General features: G+C 43.2%; 2 protein-coding genes across 8 annotated transcripts in view; one reads left to right on the top strand and one right to left on the bottom strand.

Annotated features, from left to right (window-relative positions):
* LOC147013228 (uncharacterized) overlaps positions 1–6,741 on the bottom strand; it is a 72,067-nt gene extending 65,326 nt beyond the window's left edge. For 4 of the 7 annotated variants that reach the window (XM_085854881.1, XM_085854882.1, XM_085854880.1 and 1 more), the window contains exons 1-2: positions 6,369–6,720; positions 5,186–5,233 (exon numbers count right to left, since the gene is read on the bottom strand). The gene's annotated coding sequence lies outside the window, so the exon portion shown is untranslated. Of the gene's footprint in view, positions 1–5,185; positions 5,234–6,368 lie in introns of all 7 variants that reach the window. The other 3 variants (XM_085854885.1, XM_085854884.1, XR_015051236.1) reach the window with 2 other exon arrangements.
* A 64-nt stretch (positions 6,742–6,805) lies between these two features.
* Positions 6,806–22,195, top strand: TXNDC5 (thioredoxin domain containing 5). The gene is made up of 10 exons (XM_085854879.1): positions 6,806–7,040; positions 11,710–11,859; positions 12,104–12,209; positions 14,058–14,136; positions 16,811–16,926; positions 17,045–17,131; positions 17,249–17,410; positions 17,771–17,853; positions 17,986–18,115; positions 21,218–22,195. Exons 1-10 carry the CDS (start codon positions 6,892–6,894, stop codon positions 21,338–21,340), a joined length of 1,185 nt encoding a protein of 394 aa, XP_085711005.1. The 5' UTR covers positions 6,806–6,891; the 3' UTR covers positions 21,341–22,195.
* The last annotated feature ends 110 nt before the right edge of the window (positions 22,196–22,305 follow it).

Raw genomic sequence — 22,305 nt, 5'->3', positions numbered from 1 at the left:
CCCCCCCCCCCTTTCCTCTCCTCTTCCCCTCTCTCTCTCTCACTCTCCCCTCTACCCTCCTATCCTTCTCTCACCCCTCTTATATAGAACCCGACAGTCAAAAAACGAAAATGTAGCTGTTTGAGCGGGTTTTATCACCATTGCCTTCCCCTCAGACTTCCTTCCCTTCCCATCCATCACACTGTCTTCCCCTCTCCTTGCAGTGCCTTCCGCTACCCTCAATGCCTGCCCCTTCCCTCATGCTGCCTTCCCTTCCATTCCCATCTCCTTGTGCTGCCTTCCCCTCCACTTGCACTGCCTTCCCTTCCACTTGCACTGCCTTCCCCTCCACTCACCACCTGCCCTTTCCATCATGCTGCCTTCCCTTCCCTTCCCCTCTCCTTGCACTACCTTCTTCTCCTCTTGCACTGCGTTCCCCTCCCCTCACCGCCTGCCCTTTTCCTCATGCTGCCTTCCCTTCCCTGCCCCACACACTGGCTTACTTTCCCTTCCCCTCACAGTGCCTTCTCTCACCCTTCCCTCATGCTTACCTCCTCCCAAACTCCCTCCCCCTTCCCACTTCCCCATCCCCCTCCTGTCTCTTACCCCCTCCCTCCTCTGAATCCCCTTCCTCCTCTCTCGACCCTCCCCTCTCTCTCCCTCTCTCACCGCTCAACCTCTATCCTTTCTCTCGCCCCTCCCTCCTTTCTCTCACCCCCTCTTTCTCTCATCCTCCCCCCCCCCCAACTTCATGTACCCATCAGTGAAGTGACGAGTTGTGTCTGCTCGTAACAAATAAAAAAAGACCTCCTTCTTCCTTTTTAAAAAATATCTGGAGAATGAACCGGTATATTTTTTTGAGATGGCCAAAAATCAAACTTGGTACAAGTTTGTATTATGATGTAATAATGTGGACGGAGGATTATCTAGTGATGTCGTGACGTCAAAGAATGCTCCGAGTTTTTTTTGATGTATTAAATGATTGTCTGTGATGATAAAACACCAGGGGAAGCTTAATTTTGTCTCCCTCCAAGACACTCAGGGCAATTCCCTGCCATGGACGGACACCCTTCCTTGTAAAACAAACTGCTGTGGAAGCAATTTCCATAATGACAATCGCGATGATGACGTAATGATGTAAGTGGAACACAGGAATGTTAGCCACACCCCATCTGGATGAATTGTGTTAAACGAATCTGCATGTAGGAATAAGTGAATAACCCCCAAATTTCTCTTAAACACAGCAGGCACGTAGTTTCTGTGTTTTTTTTTTTGTATACCTTGTCGAGGCTTGTGTGAGAGCTAACACACAACGTACAGCAAGGGGGGAGGGGGCATGAGACAAGAGGGGAGGGAGTGGGAAGGACAAAACAGTGGGGAACAGAGACATCAGGAGATCTGTGGAAGGGAGAGGTATGGGATGGGGAACATGGGGAATAGAAGATGGACGTTACAAGGACTTTCAGGAAGGAAAGCAGGGAATTTGAAGGAGGTGGGCTTGGGTGGATTATCGGGGGTAGAAAATATCGAGGATTTGGATGGGGGATGATAAGAGGTGGTGGTGAACAGCTGTTTTGAAGGCCGGGAGGGAAGAATGGGATTGAACAGAGTGAGGGAGTTTATTCCAAAGGCGGGAAAAAAGAGGAATGAAAGAGTGAAGGTGAGCAGTGATTCATGATTTTGGTAGTTTTACCAGAAGGGGGTTGTTGGCGGACCTTGAGCGCCCTGTTGGAATGTGGTGGGGACAAATTGCAGAGAGGGCAGGGGGGGAGGCTGGAGAGGAGTCGGTGGAAGACAGAAAGACCACCGACCAACCTGCGGTGATTGAGTGAGAGGCCCAAAGACTCAGCCTCATTGCGGGAGATGCCAATGATCTGAAATGCCTTGGTTTCTACAGCACAAAGCCAAGAAAGTTGGGAAGCAGGAGCACCAACCCAGAGGGGAGAGCAGTACTTCATCAGGCTGTGGACGAAATCTTTGTAAGTGGTTAGGAGCCCAGGTGGGCCAAGGAAGACCTTTGCACGACGGAGGATTCTGTCGGTGACTGGCTTTGGAGGCGAGGTTTGAAATGTGACTTTCCCAGGAAAGGTCATAGCAGATAGTGAGACCCAGAAGCTTGAAAAAAAGGACTTCTTCCAGAGGATTGTTGAGAAAGTGGATGGGGGGGGGGTTCCTAACGGTCCTTTCGAAGAGACATAGTGAGAGTGTGAGATTTGTCCGGATTGAAAGACATGTTCCACGTGTTGGACCAGTTTGTGATTTTATCCAGATCTGCAATGAGCGAAGAAGCTGCTGCTTGCCAGTCTGAGGGATGACCGATGGTACGGCAGAGGGTGAAGTCATCAGCAAAGAGATATAGAGGATTTACCAGAGAGTCGGAGAGATCATTGATGAAAACCATAAAAAGAACAGGGCCCAGAACGCTACCTTGAGGAACTCCAGCCTGGACAGGAACAGGGGATGAAAGAACTCCATTTAGGGCCACACATTGACTGCGAAAGGAGAGGAAGTCTGCGAGTCATGAGTGGAGATGGCCTTGGATACCATAGGAACAAAGTTTGGTGAGCAGGGTAGAGTGACAGACTGTGTCAAAAGCACATGATATGTCGAGGGATACAGCTCGGATTTCCTGTCTGGCATTGAGGGCTTCCATCCATTGATGGGAGAGCAGAAGCAGCATATCCAGGGTAGAGTGACCTGGTCCGAAACTAAATTGATAATCGGAAATCAAGCCATTGGAGAAGAGGAAGGATTTGATGTCTGAAGCTATGATGGATTCCATAACCTTGCTGATGATTGGGAGAAGGCTGATTGGTCTGTAGTTGCAGGGATCTGTTTTTGCACCTTTTATGCAGGGCAGTGATGTTTGTTGATTTCCAATGAGATTGCAGATGACCTTGAGCAAATGAGAGGGTGAATAGAACAGAGAGAGAGAGTGAGCAAGAGCAGAAGAGCAGGCTTTGAGGACACGTGGGCTAATGCCGTCTGGACCAGTTGCAGAATCTGAGTTGAGGTTTGACAGCAAACTCTCCACCTTGTCAAGAGAAAAGGACACAGAGTCCAGGGACAGTTGAGTGCGACTGGGTAAGGTGGGTAGAGAAAGTGATGGGTGTTGGACACAAGATTTAGCTGCAAACACCGAGTTTAGGCATTCAGCTTTTTCACGTGCGGTATCAGCAGTGCGGCCATTTGAGGTAAGGGAGGGGATGGAGGGGGAACATACACCAGGAACAGATATGATTAGACGCCACCAGGATTTTGAGGAGGGAGAGAGGTTTGAGAGTCCAGATTTGAGATTAGAAAGATGTTTTCTGGCTCTCCTGAAGGTACATACACACTTTGAGAAGGATGAGTGAGGGGGATGAATGGTGGGAGAAAGGTGAGGGGGAGTTTTTGAGAAAGGTGAGAGGGAGGCTTTGAGGGAGAAGAGTGGGATGGTTGCTTTGAGTAAGGGGTGAGATGGGTGAGTTGGCACTTAAGTTGGAAAAAAGAATGGTTGATGGAAAGCGAACATTCATGGCAAACTGGGGTTTTTAAAAGTTTTAGGTCAGAGATGCGATGAAACACGTTTCTTGATGGATGCAATAAAGGCGAATTCAGAGAATGGAGAGAAGAAACACTGTAACAGTTGGATTTTTTAGGCAAGGTATGAAGGAAAGGTCAAATTGAGAGCAGTCTGTTTAAATAGCAGAAGAGTAGTGCATTATGATACAGTAAAGAGTACCACATGTGTGAAGGAGGAAGATGAAGCATTATAAGAGATCGTTTTTGTTATTATTATTAATGTTTGAGAGAGTTTTCAACAGATTAGGTCATGGAAGTGTTATAGAAAAAAAAATCGAGGAAGAAGAAAAAGAGGAGGAAGAGGAGGAGGAGGGAGAAGAAGAAGAGGAGGAAGAAGAAGAGGAGGAGGAGGGAGAGGAAGAGGAGGAAGAAGAAGAGGAGGAGATGAAGAAGAAGAAGAATTGGAGAAAGGTGGCGGTTTTTTTTATTTAAGATAAGAAATAGAGTGATTAGTTGGGAGGGATGGGGGACGTTAGGAAAGTGGGGAAGATAGAAATTGAAGGTAATGGGGAGAAAAAACAAATAAACACGATCGTACACCAAGGGGAACTGGTAGGCCTCAAGCCTCAAGGGTAGGCCTCAAGCACCCGGTAAGACAAGGTCGACAAAATCTCACAAAATAGCATGATTTTTTTAAACAAAACCAAACTCGGAACACACAGTAACATGTGGGTGAGAAAATAAACAGTTAAAACGGGACAGATAATAACCAGAAACTTAACTTTGAGATCGTCAGCAGAGAGCCCTGAAAGAGACCTGTCGACGCTCCAAACCCATAACCGCTGATGATGTAAATGGGGAAAACTTGTGTCTGATGTTCAAAAATCATTTTTGAAAGGGGGACCGGATAAAGAGGCACTTAGTATTGCCCCGAGACCCTGCGTCAGAGATCTCGGCAGCCCTACATCAGAGACGTTGATTTGTTTTGATCATGATGTCATTTGTTTCATTCTATGCAATGTCTACTTTTCGTGAAATTTGATTTTTCTGATGAGACAATAATTAAAATTAATGTTGAGTTTTGAGCAAAATATTTTTCATTGGAGTACTTCTTTTCAAGTGTATGAGAACATTTTTTGTCTATATTTGGAATATTTTTTAGAATTTGACAAATATAAAAAAAAAAAACCCAAAATGTCCCCCTCACTCTGCTCGGAGAAATTATCATTTTCGGTACCATTTAAATTTTTGCGCCCCTCTAACCCAAAAATCAAGGATCCGCACCTGAGTTGCAATAACTTTTTTCTGATCCAAAGGGTAGAGGCTCTCTTGTTGTTTAAATGGTGGTTAAATGGCGAGAGAGACACATTTTTAAGAGGGAAAAAGAACGAGACGGAACAGATCTTTGTGCTCAACGGTGGGAGAACAGCACAGGTGTTCTTTCAGGTATTGTGCCTCGTGGTGTTCAGGATCCTTGGTTTCCATGGAAATGATGAATTCCAAAGTTTCGTGAAAACTTCACAACAGCTCGCACATACTGTTTAAAATGTGGAGGACGAGAAGAGAGAGAGAGAGCCAGCACGAACAGCCCCGACCATGACAGTAAATATACAGCTCATTAACCTCCAGGTTCAATGACAAACACACAAACCATCCATTTTTTAAATGTATATTCGTAAGGTGCGCTGTGAGGTTAGCCTACCGTGAGAGGATGCCACGACATGATAAATTTGCTCAACATTCACGACATCTGCAAAGAAATCAGAAAAAAAAATTGTAGGGTGTGTTCCATTACCAAGCTGTCTGTAGAGCTCTCGCCAAGCGGCTTAAGCACTCAAACAAGCACTCCATTGAAACGGTTGATAAGGAACGGCGGGCTTGGCAAGCGACAACAAACTTATTTACCTCCACCACTGAAGGTGAACAAGGTTATGTTTTCACCACGGAAGGTGAACAAGGTTATGTTTTCACCACTGAAGGTGAACAAGGTTATGTTTTCACCACTGAAGGTGAACAAGGTTATGTTTTCACCACTGAAGGTGAACAAGGTTATGTTTTCACCATTGAAGGTGAACAAGGTTATGTTTTCACCACTGAAGGTGAACAAGGTTATGTTTTCACCACTGAAGGTGAACAAGGTTATGTTTTCACCACTGAAGGTGAACAAGGTTATGTTTTCACCACTGAAGGTGAACAAGGTTATGTTTTCACCACTGAAGGTGAACAAGGTTATGTTTTCACCACTGAAGGTGAACAAGGTTATGTTTTCACCATTGAAGGTGAACAAGGTTATGTTTTCACCACTGAAGGTGAACAAGGTTATGTTTTCACCACTGAAGGTGAACAAGGTTATGTTTTCACCACTGAAGGTGAACAAGGTTATGTTTTCACCACTGAAGGTGAACAAGGTTATGTTTTCACCACTGAAGGTGAACAAGGTTATGTTTTCACCACTGAGGGTGAACAAGGTTATGTTTTCACCACTGAAGGTGAACAAGGTTATGTTTTCACCACTGAAGGTGAACAAGGTTATGTTTTCACCACTGAAGGTGAACAAGGTTATGTTTTCACCACTGAAGGTGAACAAGGTTATGTTTTCACCACTGAAGGTGAACAAGGTTATGTTTTCACCACTGAAGGTGAACAAGGTTATGTTTTCACCACTGAAGGTGAACAAGGTTATGTTTTCACCACTGAAGGTGAACAAGGTTATGTTTTCACCACTGAAGGTGAACAAGGTTATGTTTTCACCACTGAAGGTGAACAAGGTTATGTTTTCACCACTGAAGGTGAACAAGGTTATGTTTTCACCACTGAAGGTGAACAAGGTTATGTTTTCACCACTGAAGGTGAACAAGGTTATGTTTTCACCACTGTGTGTTTACCTGTGTTCAGGATATCTCATGGAGTTGTTATGTGGACGGATCAGGATGAAATTTTATGGCCAGGTTCGGTTTGTGACAAGGACGACCTGATTCGATGTTGGTGAAGATCCGGATCGGATTACTCGAGGTTTTTAAACTGATTCTTCACCATTGAGAGAAAGGGCCAAAAACGATTTATAACAAGATATGTTAAAATGTATTGGACCCGATTTGTTGTCGTCGATCAGGTTGTCCGTGGCGAAGGTTTTCGCTCTGCCGAGTTCCGTGCTCGTTGATAATGGGATCCACGATCCATCCCGGGTTTTCCTTCTTTGAACGTTCTCTGTCCACGGAAATGGAAAAGAATAAATAAATAAATAAATAACCACCTCGATGGAGCGATACGCGTGACGTCACGACTGCGGAAGTTGGTCTCGTGTGCGTGTGACGTGACGTGACGTGCCGTGACGTCACGTGGAGGGGGAGGAGCGTATGCTGATTGTTTGTCGCGCGTGCTGCACGTCTTGCCACAAGTCGTGTGACCATGGTTTCCCTCGCCGAGCTCTGTTGGTCTCTCTTCGTGGTGTCTCTGGCCCAGGCCGGCGAAGACCATGATCAGCACGTGTACGACAAGGACATGTTTACACACTCGGTTCGTTTGGAGCCGCATTTCATCATGTTCTTCGCACCTTGGTGAGTTAATGTTTCGGAACCTGCGAGTGAATGTGTGGAGTGCGGATCTCTTCCGTGGTGTGTGGTGTGGTGTGGTGTGGTGTGGTGTGGTGTGGTGTGGTGTGGTGTGGTGTACGACAAGGGTTGTTGTCCCACACGCATCTCGTGTGCAGAGTTTCCGACTTGTGACACCTGTTTCTAACTTTTTGTTTCGTGTGACGTGTACCGCGTGTGACGTGTACCGCGTGTGACGTGTACCACGTGTACTCTGCCTGAGATTTTGGTGCCATGTATGACAATATTAACACATTTACATATAATCACGTGAGCATTTTTCCATTCATGAAACTTTTATTGTAAAACAGGTCACGTGTAAAAGTTGTGTTGATATCCATGCATTTTGTGCTGTCCTATGACGTCACCGGTAACACTATTAACAAGACGAGGGCACACCGCATCCTCTTTTTACAGGACCTAAGGCTCGTAGTGGAGCTGACACACACACACACACACACACACACACACACACACACACACACACACACACACACACACACCTTTGGGGAAGTGCCTACACTTCCTGGGGCACTGGGTATCGGCTACACCACAACAATGGTACGTCCATCTGGGGGTTGTCCGTGCTCTTGACCTTTTAAATGCTGAACGCCGAGCGATGAAGCTCACATAACACATATTTATTTATTTATTTGTTTTAATTTTTGGTGTGACAAGGTCGGTGTTTGAACCCCCCCGGCCTCCCTGACTGAGCAGACGCTCGAACCATCCATCCGTCCATCCATCGGGACCGTACACTGTGCAGAGTGTTGGTGCTGCCTAAGCAGACTCCTTGGCTATTGGACACAATCCTGGACGGGTCGCCGCTCTGACACAGGATATCAGCAAGCTGGCACTCATTTTGCCGACCTCGGAAGGATGACGGGCAGAGTCAACCCCACCCGGTATTAATTGAACATCTGAGCGGGATTTGAACTCGGGATCCGAGGATCCCAAACCCAACACCAGACGTACGCTCGAACCGCTACACCACCTCGTCTGGTTAATCAACGTGTATTTCTAATATTACGATATAAATCGAAATATTGCGGCGTCATTGTACGTTATGTAAATCCCTCAGAAGAGACAATTCACAATCTTGGGAATAATTTGTTCTCGTAACTACGAGGCATCTTCGGCATCTTTTTGTGCATCACGCCCACGAATCAGAGATAAACCCACAAGCGGGAGTGGATTGATAAGAAAGTGCACGCTGTACATCGAAACCGTGTTTCCTTGATTATGGTTCAAGTTTTTCTTTTGCGTTATCATATCGGGATTCTCCAAGGCTGTGTGCCTGAGTTACTGGGGCCAAAGATAATCTGCGGGTGAGAGTTCAGCATGCAAGACGATGACTTTTTGCACCGATACTCTCGGTGCTGTGGCCGAGGAACCTTGAGCAGACGTACAACCGCATTTCAAATAGGCTCTTTTAAATGTAACTAAATCACAGAACATACACTATTAATTACCTTCAATTTAACATTAAAACCCATCTCGATACCAGAACTGCATACCTCGACCAGGCTGAACGGTTTACATTTTGCATCCCAATGATAGGTTGGATCTGTATCCCAACCTGAACCAAAATCGAATCACCTTGTTCTTGTCACCGAACCAACTCATCCACCTCGTTTTGTTATATCTCGTGCACAACTTTTTTTTTGAAATGTCACGCTGTATATTGTTTTTGTCCCCATCTCTACGTATGGTGACGAATCATGTAGAAAATTAAATAATTCCCGACATCTGGATCCGGATCCGGATCTCCACCAAAATCGAATTGATTTGTCCTTGTCACACACCCAACCCGTCCACCAGATTTCATTCGAATCTGCGTTTGCAACTTTTTGAAGTATCCTGCTCACGGACAAAAGCATAAGCTCCGTCCCACCTTCGGTGGCGGAGGGAATAATGGAGGGAAAGTATGTTGTATGTACGTTTCATTTCCTTTGGGAGGATTTGGCCGAGGAATCTGAAACTTGGGGATTAACTTGGGTACCCTGAAGTTGTGCCTGTGCAAGTTTTGTTTGATTGCATCAAGTTTTGAAAAATACCAAATTTCATCCATCTTGCCATTTTCATTCCTTTATGGGAAATGGGAAGGTACATTTGGAATTGATCAAGCTGTATAACCATGATGTATCATACATGCACATGAGCAGTACGCATGTTTTTGCTTCATATACGTAACCTGGGTTTTTTTTTTTTAATCTTCGGGAGCAATCGAGGCAACAATCTGTTGCTGATACACCACCCAAATAAAGTGATGTGTCAAAAGAACATATTGTACGCTTGGAACAAGATAACCCATAGGGTACTCTGCTAGTGTACTTAAACTAAAGAGTATCACCAAAAAAGTAATTCGTAGTAATTTTGCAAACCAAGTCCTTTAAGATTTATATATCGGAATCTCCTGCGATGAAGCTGAGTCTATCACGTCGCCATCGCAGATAGGTCAGTGGTCTCTCCGTCTTCTGCCGCCTTCTTTCCGGTCTTGAACCCTCTGCTCTTTCCATGCTTTACTCCCTCCCCCAGGTTTCTGCACGGCACACATAGTCTGCCCATCAAACCCATTTTGGTGAAACTACCTCAATCCAGGATCGCTGCGCACATCCATCCATTGGGACCATACTCTGTGCAGAGCGTTGGTGCTGCCTTCGCAGTCTCCTTGGCTATTGGGCACAATCTTGGACGGGTCGCCACTCCGACACAGGCTCACATCCACTTTTTTTTTTGTTTTTTTTTTCCCCCACCTGTGGAACCAACTTCCACATCATCTTCAATCTCATTTTCCCTCCAGGTCTTCAAAACAGCTGTTCAACACCATCTCAGATTGTCACCAATCCAAAAGCATGATCTTTTCTACCCTCGTTAACCCTCCCTCCCTTCCTCCTCCTAAATTTCCAGTTTTCCCTTCCTGAGAGGCTCTTACACGAGCCTCAACTATTTATTCAAAAATAAAAATGGAGAACTACCATGGCCAAAAGATATAACCTATATCACAATACTCATTCAGGAAACAAAATAAGTTAAATTGTTCAGTTGAATTTTCTGATCTAATTGTAGAGGGGAAGTCGTTCCACTCTGTTGCAGCGTTCACAGTACAAGTTATATCTCCAGCTTTGGTTTGGGTCTTTGAATACTTCAGATGAAATGGTTCTGAATTGGAACGGATGTCTGATAGGGATACGTTAATTTGGACGACTCTTCACGTATTCCTGGGACTGGTTACCTCTGCTACCGAAGGTGGACAGAGGTGAAGTTTTTCACTCCTGTCTGTCTGGGAACAGGATATCTCAAAAAAGTTGTGGATGGATTTGGACAAGATATGGTGGAGCGTTTGGGTGTGTCGTGTGTGACGAGGATGAAATTATTAGATTTTTAGTGAAGATTCGGATCTGGATACTGGGATTTTTTTTTTGAAGTGATTCTTTACCATTGAGAGATAGGGCCAAAAACGATTTATACACGGAGCACTATGTCTCAAAAAAGTTAAGGACTAATTCAAACGAAAATTGCTTGACAGGTTGAGTGTGTGACGGCGATGAATTGATTCGATTTTGGTGAAAATCCGAATCCGGATACGATAAATTTTAAGCGATTCTTTACCATTGAAAAATATAACCAAAAATGATACACGTATATTTACTTCTGCCACCGAAGGTGATGGAGGTTATGTTTTTCACCCCTCTCTGTCTGTCTGTGTGCAAGATATCTTAAAAAGTTGTGGGCAGGTTGGGCGTGTGACAAGGATGAACTGGTTAGATTTTGGTGGAGATCCGGATCTGGATCAGGCTACTAGAATTTTAAAAGTGATTCTTCAACATTAAAATAGAGGGCGAAAAACGATATAATACTCTATATAGCATGATATTTCAAAAATGTAATGGGCCCGATATGTTCTCGTGGATCAGGCATTGCATGGCGGAGGTGTACGCTCTACCGAGTGTCCTTCTAGTTACCCTGCACACGTGAAGCGAAAAGCGGGGTTAAACAATTGGGTCATGTCCGTCTATCGGTCGATCTTATCAGTTTATGATCGATGATGACTTGCTTAGATTGAACGTTACATTTTGAACCTGAATCTGAAGATAAGTTTGCCATTTTACCGTACTTTGACTCTGAATTTACCCCGATCGTGCATGCACAGAGAGGAGTGAGATTTTTAAAATATTTTTTTTTGAAGCTCTGTCTGATTGCCTGGCAGTCAATCAAAATTGAATATTATTTCAGGCGGGAAACTTGCTATTTTTAAGGAAGTCATAAAGGATAAGAACAACGAATGTGACTTGTTAGATAAGGTGATGCAAAAGACACTGCGTAAAACGCGGAATTTATTTATTTATTCGCCTTGCAAAATCTTTAAACCTCGATTTAAATTGAATGATGATTTTTGTGGAGGAGTATGTATGGAACCGAGTGGAGCATAAAGAAGCTGGAATCGTCGCATCATCTGCAGGGAGTTCAGATGGGAATACAAGTAGGCTGATGCATAAATTTTCAAGGGAATTGGACAAAAAATGAAAATAAATTTCTCTCCATGGAAAGTAATTTGTTTTTGAGCATTTGCCTCCTTTGAATGTAGTTTCGGCCGCTATTTTGGCGTCATGAGGGTTTACTTGTTACCCGTCAGGTGTGGCCACTGCCAGAGGCTCCATCCCACGTGGAATGAGCTGGCAGATCAGTACAATGTGATGACCGACCCTCCTGCATTCCTGGCAAAGGTGGACTGCACACGGGAGGTGGATCTTTGTATCCAAGAGGACATCAAGAGTTACCCAACGTATGGCTCTTTGTTTGTGAATCTCTCATCACCGTTGCTCGACATTAACCTCTTGCTGTGGTTTTTATTTATTTATTTATTTTTCAATACTTCCACAATTTGATTGGACAATGTTGTGCAAGCATGTGGTTTTTTTTTGTTTTGGTTTTTTTGTATTATTTCCATCAATCTTTAAGTTGGTGTATAATTACAACCACTGTTGTGCACTCGGGACAGTTTCCAGCTCTGTACCATCTCGCCACAGACTCAAGCTGTTCCGGCCTGGCCAAGAGAGCATTATGTACGAGGGGCAACGTGATCGTACCGTGCTCGAGCAATGGATGTTGGAAATGACGTTGCGGATGCCAAAGGTTGGTTGAAAGCACGTTTGGGGATTTAAAGGTAGACTGAGGCACGTGCCACTTGTACTTGTTTGTTTTGAGACGAAATGCAGCCAAAGATGTGTTTTCTCCTGCGTTCCACGTTCCACCACCATCACCATCGTTATATATGCCAAACGAGTGCATGTGTATGGATGTATAAACTTGTCGTAAAGGTAAAACGAGCACAGCAGGTGTAAGGGCAAAATAATGCTTTTAGTATTCCACTTCATTGCTAGAGATGTTAATAAACTAGTTGTAACCTGTCGGACGTGACATTGCTCTGCGCCGTGTACAGAGAAGCCAATGTGCAAATCGACAGATTTTCATGCTGACGATGACACCGACCTCATCTCACCCTTGTGTATGTCTACATCCCCATACACTCTGGTAGTTTGTGAACCTGCTTCCCATTATCCTTGAGCTCCTCAACGAGGCGATACCTTTTATAGAAAACATTTGCAAATGTTTTGAGGCATCAGCGCCTCTTGTTCACAGCGAAGTTTCTTGGGCATGAGAGCAAAACTCAGCCTCTATCTTAAAACGTCAAGCGTAACACGGAGTACGGTGATAAACGAGCGGATTAGATATGAGGGACCGTGTGTGCTTCAGCATATCTTATTTGATTAATTCATAAACTATCTGCGAAAGTTTTGCAAATCGGGTTTGAAGTTTCGTGGCACCGCCTGATTGGGAGACCCGGGTGATGGTGATTGCCAGGAAGGGTTTCGGCGTTTGTCAATCAAGACATTTCTATGGGGAAGTCAGCAAGCGGGCGGCTTCCTTCAAGAAACGTGTCCGCTCGTCCTCGTCTGAGAAAGAGCATCTGCTGAAACGGTTACGATTGTGTGGGATAACTCGAACGTGTGTGGGTGAAATGCTCGGCATGTCTACATCTCAAGGGTCACGGTAGGTGAGGCAAGAATTCTCCAAACTGTTCGACAATAGTATCGTGATTGGAAAAGGCCGAGGAGCTGGCAAGCAGGACAATGTGAGCAATGTACCATCGTCGCGGTTTCATCAGCCTGAAGAAGGCACACGCGCATTGGACAAAATAACCTGGGTGTCGAGACTGAAGACTCTGGACTTGGACAAAGCATCCTACCACAACCGGACCCTTCTCGATTGCCTTGTCAGCTGCAGACTCCGATTTAAGAAAGGAAACAGACGTTCCGTACATCTTCGAGACTGCAATTATACCAGCCGGTCTAATACTCGCCATGACACGCACGTATGCTTCCACCTGTGTGATTTGTTCAACCTCGTATCTCGCACAATGTTTAACCTCATCAAGGTGTACACTATTGAATTCATGTTTGCTGCAGGGTTAGCATTGGTGATGGGGGAAATGCAGGAATGGATTATCATTCTGAGTCAGAAGCGTGGTTGGTTGTTAGTTACCAAGGTTTAACAAAATACGCTCATTACTTGGGGTTGCGTCCTCTGTGCGCACACACAGACCCATATTGTGATGGCACGTACTGTGGGGTATTAAAAAAAAAAAACAAAAGACAAATCAAATAAACAAAAATTAAACATATAATAGTCGGGTTGGAACCCAGCGAATGTTTGTTTGTTACACCGTCCGGCAGCTTTCCTCAAACCTGTTCTGTTCACATATGATGTCATAAGGGATTCGATAGATAAGCTGAGTACCCCATGATGAGATGGTGACCACCCTGCCAATCACGCTCTGTCCTGTCATCAAAGGATACAGTTGATGTTCGGCGAGATGTTGTGGGATTTTGATGGATTATTTTGTTGTTGCACAATTACTTTAAATGTACTATGGCATATCGGATGAAATGCTGTTCCATGAACACTGCCCTGTGCTTGCAGGATGACCACGAGGCCTTGGCGGACCGTGAACCTTTGTTCACCTTGAACTCCAGCTCCTTCAAAAAACACATTGCCGTAGGTATGGAGGCTTTCGGCCAAGCATTGTTGATCATTATTAGCATCTTGTGCAATCTAGAACATGGCACAAGGAGTTGTATTATGCACGAATGTATGACAGTTTGTCAATTGAGTCAAGGCTCATGGAAGAGCTAGACACAGAACATGTCTGGATGCAACAGAACAAAACAAACAGTAGAAAGAGGGGGGAAACCCCCAACACAAAGGTCAAAACAGATGGAGACAGATAAACAAGGGTATGAATAACATGTTAGGGGAGTATGCATGGGGTGGACATGATGGATACGGAAACGAACTCTCAGGAAGGGGTGTATAAAATCATGGGTTTGGAAGGGGGATGATGTGCGATGGTGGTGAACTGCTATCTTGAAGATGTGGAGGGAAGAATGAGAATGAAGGGAATGTGGAAGTTGGTTCTGCAGGCAGAGGAAAAACAAAAAGAAAAGTGGTGAGCAGTGATTTTGGATTTTGTGAGTTTTGCCAGTGGACCACGTGTGTCCTGCAGAAACCTGTGGGGAACAAAGCCCTGAGAAGACAGAGAGACCACCGACCTGTTTGCAATGGCGATGATGGGCCATAGACTCGGCTTCATCGCACGAGATTCCAGTGATCTTGAAGGCCTTGGTTTCCACGGCGTTAAGCTGAGCAAGATGTGAGACAGGAGCGTAAACCCATGATTAGAGTAGTATTCCATGAAGAAGGCGATTAGAGTGACATTAGTTGGGATTGAAAGACGTATTTAATTTCAACCTGGATGATGGATTCTATGACCTTGCTGATGATTGGAAGGAAGTTGATAGGTCTGTTTTTGCACATTTTATGTCACGCAGTGATGTTGGATGATTTCCAAGCAGATGGAAGGCGACGTGGGACAGAGAACCGATGTGCAAGAGCAGGTTTTTAAGGACACTTGCATTGATGCCATCCAGTCCAGCAGCAGAGTCAGAGTTGAGGGATGACAGAAACATCTCTACCTTCTCAGGTGCACAAGACACCGAGTCCAGAAGCAGTTGGTGTGACTGGGAAGAGTGGGTAAAGACGGTGAAGGGTTGGGAACACAAGATTTGGAAGCAAACACAGAAATGAGGTATTCGGCCATCTCACGAGCGGAATCGGCTGCGGTGACATTTGAAAAGATGGAAGGGGAGCATGCACCAGAGACGGACTTACCAAGGTGCCACCAGGTCTTAGAGGAGGGAGACAAGTTTGAATGTTTAATCTTTAGGTTTGACAGATGTTGTTTTCTGGCTCTCCTGAGAGTGGACACACACTTGTCGCTGACTTTGTGGAATGCACCGAGATTGCCTTCAGTCGAATTCGCCTTCCAGGAAGAGAAGGCCAGTTGTTTCAGAGCAACTGCCTCACCACAGGATTCAGTGTGCCATTGGTAGGAAGATAAGGGTCGGATAATTAAAGATGAAATTGGATAAATCTTTGCATAAGAGAGAGCGGGTTTGTGTGTCAGAATTCCTAGGCTGAGTTAATATCAGAGGCAGTAGATGTGGAAGACCAGTCGTGAAGAGAGATGGCTGTTTGCAGTCTCAACAAGTCTGCCTGAGTGAAACTTGCTGACGCTGAGGCTGTTCTTGGAGAATGGCTGGAGAGATGTTGATCTTCACAAGCACATGATCAGCTGAACCACTTGGAGCAGAGAAACAGCAGGAGACATTGGTGGGAAAGTTCGTTTTAAACAAATTCTGAAGGGAGGAAAGCCGTTGGGAGAAATCCGGGTTAGAAGGGTCAGATTGAGTCAGTCGTGTGGAGTCACAGAACTCCTCCACTGGAGGTTCATGCCTGGTGAGAGAGGTACCAACGCCCAGCCAAGTTGTACGACGACAAATGAAATTGCCACATATGAGGAAGACAGAGTTGGGATGAGCGGTTAAAAGTTGGTCCATGTCGTCAGAGAGAGATGTAAATGGAGTCGTGGTTGAGGGGGCGGTGGTGCAACACAGACACAGATAAACAAGAGGTGGGAGCAGAGGGGGAAGTCGCAGCCAGAGGTACTCCTGAGGTTTGGGCGGTGTAAGAGCAGTACATGGGGAGTGAGATTTTATTATTTTTTTTAATTACATTTGTTTACGTCAATGGGAATAAATATTTCCATAGTAATTATATTGAGGAGTGAAAACATTGACATTTATTGGACTGTTGTGGATATCGTGTTCGGAGACATTTGCTTGGCCCTCGTACGTTTTTTGTGGCATATTCTCTCAGAGTAAGTAATGACCTTGTCTACATGAACTTTGCTATCCTTTATGTATTGAAAAAGTCAATTCACTTGTTGTGGAAAAAAAACAACAACAACGAAGAACGATGAACAAAACAAAAACGTTGTTGATGATGGGACGAGAGCAATGCATACACCATTGAGGATTAAAAAAAAAAAAAAATCAAACTATAACAGGAAATATTATATAACCATGACTTGATCGGAGGAGCAAGAGCAAAGGGTAGAATGAAAAATAATATTTTGTACGATTTCGTATTTCACAATCTGAGCAGCTCAGAGCAAAAGATGACGACCCCGCACCCATTTACCTCTCGACTGACTCGTCGTCACATTTGAGGATCGTTTCCTCGTTCAGCTTCACCATGAAAAGATAAAAGTGAAACGGGAGATAGAAAGTATTCCTAGTTAGCCGTGTGTTCTCCACCCTTCCATCCCCACACAGGTCACCATTTTGTGAAGTTCTACGCTCCGTGGTGCGGTCACTGTAAAGCTTTGGCACCGACGTGGGACGAACTTGCCTCTACGCTCAAGAATTCGAATGTAGTTACAGTGGTCAAGGTAATTTTGCCATTTGGGATGGCGTGGGAACTCGATAAAGGTATCTCTATTGGATGATGGATTTGTTTGTGATCGTGCCGTCTCCTCCACGCGTTCACCTCCTCCCGTATCTGTTCAGATTGATTGTACTCTGGAGACGTCTCTCTGTCATGAGAATAGTATCAAGGGCTATCCCACTCTCATATGGTTCAAGAATGGCAAGCAGGTGAGAATTTCTGACTCTTGTGCTTTCGCCAGTACGTACAATCGATGACCGATTACATTAGCTCGAAGGTTGCAGTAATTTATTTGCTCGTTTTGTTTTTGTCCTTGGTCTTACCAGCTCGAGCACTATCGTGGTCGAAGAGACCTTGAATCCCTGAAGCAATACATCCAGTCTCAACTTCACAATGAGGCAGCGGAGCAAACCACGGAAGATGAAGATTCCTCGGATAGTGACAGTGACAGTGACAGCGATGCGGAGAAAGAAGGAGGAGGAAATGAGGTCAGAATTTGAAAGATTGATGTATTTTGCAAACATTCCTCTTTGCATTGTTTTTCCTATTTAAAAAAAAAAAAAAAAACCCCCAACCAGATTTATCATTTTACTTGAAGTAGCTTTTATCATCTACAAACAATGTCTCGCAAGGATCCTGAATGTTAACGAGAAAAAAGTGTTCCTGCCAGGTGGGGATTTAAATTCAGAAGGTCACATTCCAAGGTCTGGGGTCATGTTTTGTAGTTGTCGAAGCTCTAAGTGCCACAATTTGTTCCCCTGGATGGCTGAAGACCATGTTTGTTAGAAACTACCGTGCACATGGTGGTGAAGACGTGTGTAAGATGTTTCCATGCGCGCGTCTTGCAGTCCAACGTCGTCACACTAACCTCCAAGAATTTTGATGAGACGGTAGCACGGGGCATCAGCTTTGTGAAGTTCTACACTCCTTGGTGAGAATTTGTCATCCTAATGATTGTGCAGTACTTCTGAATTCTTTTTTTTTTCCGTTTTTCCTCCTTCTCTTCTGCCACTTCCCCTCTCACCCATCCTTCTCCCCTCATCCATTTTGTTATTGTGTGCAGGTGTGGGTATTGCAAGTCCCTGATTGAAACATGGGAAGAGCTTTCCATGAAAAAGTTCCCGGGTCTTCCACATGTGAACGTCGCTGAATTGGATTGCACTTCAGATAAAGATCTTTGTAGCAAGTTTAAGGTGGGTCCGATATAAGCCGTGTGATGTTGAGTTACACCTGATCTCCAAATCGCTGAGACTTTTGCGATCACTCCAAACCATCTTGCTCCTGCTGTAGGCACGGTGTTCCAGCACCGAACACGCTAACCTTTGGATGTGACCGGCTGTCTTGTGTGTCAGACTAATGCCTTTGGTCTTTCTCCTCATGACTTCTTTCCCATAGTCCTCTGTTCCATTTTAATATTCCAACATTGACAGGATTGTAAAAAAATGAAAGCTCAGTGTAACACATGCGCTCCGACAGGATGGTGCACAGAGGTAGCGTACTTACCTTAGAGTTGCCTACACTGGGTTTGATTCCTGACCCGACGATAAATTGTTTTTATTGGTGTTTCACCAATTGCATTACAAAGTGCGTCATCCCTCGGATGGACGTTAAATTGGGTTTCTGGCTGCCAGCATTAATTGGTGGACATTAGATGTCACGATGTTTTACATGAAATGTCAGTTTCAGGTTTTTACAAAAATATTTTCAATGAAGTCGAAGCGCATGGAAGAGCTGGTACACAGAAAAGCTAGAATAGTATAAAGGGGGAAACGCAACAACAGGGTAGAGGGACAGAGGAAGGGGGAGGATATGGGGTGAGTTATCACCAGCATACTGAACAAGTAACACATCCCTGCCCCAATTCACCTCTGGTTGAACTCTAGACTTGACGAGCCAGTTTGTGAAAGATACCTCGTTTCCATGCACCACGCAAAAAAATTAACAAATACCTCATTTGCATGCACCACTCAACCTGGGTTAAACGGTGCTGTGGTCCCGGGTTCTCCCACAGCCCGCCTATGATAGTCTATTGTCGCTGAGTGAAAAGCTCGAGTCACCATTCGTTGGGCGTTTGAGCAGTTCTTTTACAGCAATACTCGAGAAAAAAACCGACGGGATGAATAGAATAAATCGATAAAATTTCCTGTCCACGCTAACAGAGTCCATGGTCAGAGGTGCATGAGAAAGGCCTGAGAAAAAAAAAATGTTTGAGCAATTTTGCCAGTTTCACACCTTGAATATGCATCATCTCTTAATGATAAACTCTTGCCATGATTTTGATCATATATATATATATATATATATATATATATATATATATATATATATATATATATATATATATATATATATATATATATATATATATATATACAAACACACACTATCACACCATTTGAAAGCCTTTATCCCTGAGCAGTGGTCAGCTTTTTGCGGACTCCAATCATGGTACCCTTTCTTGTGGCAATGTTTTTACGGCCGAATGCCCTTCCTGACGCCAACCCTTTGTCACCTTCGACCCTGCAGGGATAATTACCAGTATACTGGTGCTCGTTGTGCCGACCTTCGGAAGGATGATAGGCTGAGTCAACCCCCCTGATGCTAACTCAGCAGCCAGCAGTGATCAAACTCAGGACCCCAAGCCACCGCCTTAACCACTGATGAACACCAGGCTCATACATACATACATACTGTATATATATATATATATGTATATATATATATATATATATATGTATATGTATATGTATATGTATATGTATATGTATATGTATATATATATATATATATATGTATATGTATATGTATATGTATGTATATGTATATGTATATGTATATGTATATGTATATATATATATATATATATATATATATATATATATGTATGTATATATATATATATATATATATATGTATGTATATATATATATATATGTATGTATATATATATATATATATATATATGTATGTATATATATATATATATATATATATATATGTATGTATATATATGTATATATATATGTATATATGTATATGTATATATATGTATATGTATATATATATATATATATATATATATATATATATGTATATATATATATATATATGTATAAATATATGTATATATATATATATATATATATAAATATATATATATAGAACCACCCACATCTCTCACCTGTGGATGAAGGGAATAGCCAATCAGCTCTCACCTAATCAACTAAACCCAGGTTGCTAAGATTTATAGTTGTTGAGGAACTCTGAGAAGGGTTCGAATCAGCATAGCATTTACCTTGTGTAGGTCTTCTTGTTTTGCTTTATGCAGCATCTTTGACTGTAGGATTGTGTGTGTATATATATATATATATATATATATATATATATATATATATATATATATATATATATATATATATATATATATATATATATATATATATATATATATATATATATATATATATATATATATATATATATATAATATTCTTGAAAGTCTTTCTTCTCTTTTGTCAACTCGGTGCATTTGCAAGGTGCCAAAGGATAATTAGTATCACATAGGCCAAACAATAGCATCTTTCCTATGAGTTTGAGTTTGATTATGTACACACTCACTCATCGCCTGATTGGCCGACCTTCATCCTTCATCCCATTGTGCGTCCGCATGCTTTGGCAAAGAGTCATAAAATGCATACAGGCTCACTTAGATATTCCAAACTACAGAGAAACGTACATCGGGACAGCATGGTTTTCAACTCGACCTGGGTTGAGTGGTGAATGAAACAGATAAAATATGGTGTGAGTAATTGGGGACATCAATTAAATGGTCTTCCTGGTACGATTGTGTTTCAAATATGTTGGATACGGATAGCTTACACTGGTATCTCATTACTTGTGCAATTTGTGTTTGTTCTCTTTGCAAATATTTCAGTCGTCACACCAATGTAGACACCTCACCTTGTGCTTGTCCCACACTAATAGCTTGTGTAGATCTTTCTTGGTGTACTGCACTTCTGCACACTTGAGATTTAACAGGAAGTCAGAGGAAACAAATTTTTCACATCACATCTTAACATGATTTGTGTGTTTGCATTCACTTATCAGCAAATTAAATTTTCTTTGTTTTCTAAGCATAAATAACACTCGTCTGAACCATTGACCTTTCAGTGAAATAATCACATTTTCTGTTTTTTGTTTTTTTTTTTACTTGGGGAAAGTTTGAATGCACGATTGAATCAAACCCTTCTGATGACGCTTATTTGTGGCCACTTCCTGATTCGTTCTCCCTGCAGGTGACCGGGTACCCGACTTTGCTGTTGTTTGTGGGTGGCAACAAGGTGGCAAAGTTCAGTGGTCCACGCAATCTGGAAGACTTGCACTCGTTTGTGCTCACTCATGCCAAGGACGAGCTTTGAAAAGCACTCCTCACTCCTTCCCTTACCACCTTCTCCTCTTCCCCTTATTCTCTCACCTCCATTTTAAAACTTACACTTATCCTTTTGGATTTCTGCACTTCCTGATTAACTTGCTGAATGGCTCAGGAAATTTGCATTGCTTTGAGCAAACGTTATTTGGTTAATTTATATTGTTGATGATGCTTTATAAAAGTTCCAGCAACACATTTACTGTGTACGAGGCAAAGACATTTCATGTATGTGCTGAAAGTTTGTAGACCATTCTCTGGAACCTCCTGAAGTTCTTGATCCCATGTTTTTTTTTTTTTCACCATTTTGCTGCTGGACTCGACTGCTGTTTGATATTCAAGTCAATTTTTCCAAATGTTTGAAGAACGTTCGTTTTTGGCCCGAACGTAATGTCTTGAATATCCACCGTGTGACTGAATTCCTCTCCCAATCATTTCTCAACTATGACTATTTTCAAAATGCTTAACTCATTTACTTTGCCTTTTCAATATCGCCTTCACTCCGTGTATTGCAGTTCTTGCATTATGATGTAGCCGTCGGTGAAAAAGAGCTGCAACTGTTGCCTTCAACCCATCACGGCCTTTGGTGATGAACTCTTTGCTTTGTCTCACCTTTGGCCTTTTAAGATTAAGTATTGATAGATTGCACAAAAAGCAGCCAAGATCTAACGAACTTTGTATGGAAAGTATTGCTGATAGTTGTAGAACGAATGAGCTGGAGAAACGTTCTTCATACTGTTCACCACTCTTGGTGTGGAGTGCATGATATTTTGTACAACACGTGCTGCATACTTTTACATTGTAAGCAAACTCTGCACGAGAGTAAAGCTGTTGTTGAATAGCCAGAGGACTTGTCTCCTTGGTGCTGTCTCCTCAGTCCTGAGGCTCTCCATGAAGTTACTTTGCATCTGAGAATTACGCCAAACATCAAAAGCAACATTTCAGCAACCTGGAATC

Source organism: Eptatretus burgeri, chromosome 14 (genome assembly GCF_056783735.1).
Source record: "Eptatretus burgeri isolate ZD-2024b chromosome 14, Ebu_testis_v1, whole genome shotgun sequence".
Taxonomy (NCBI): domain Eukaryota; kingdom Metazoa; phylum Chordata; class Myxini; order Myxiniformes; family Myxinidae; genus Eptatretus; species Eptatretus burgeri.
Note: the sequence above shows the minus strand (reverse complement) of the source record. Positions and strands in the feature narration are given on the sequence as shown.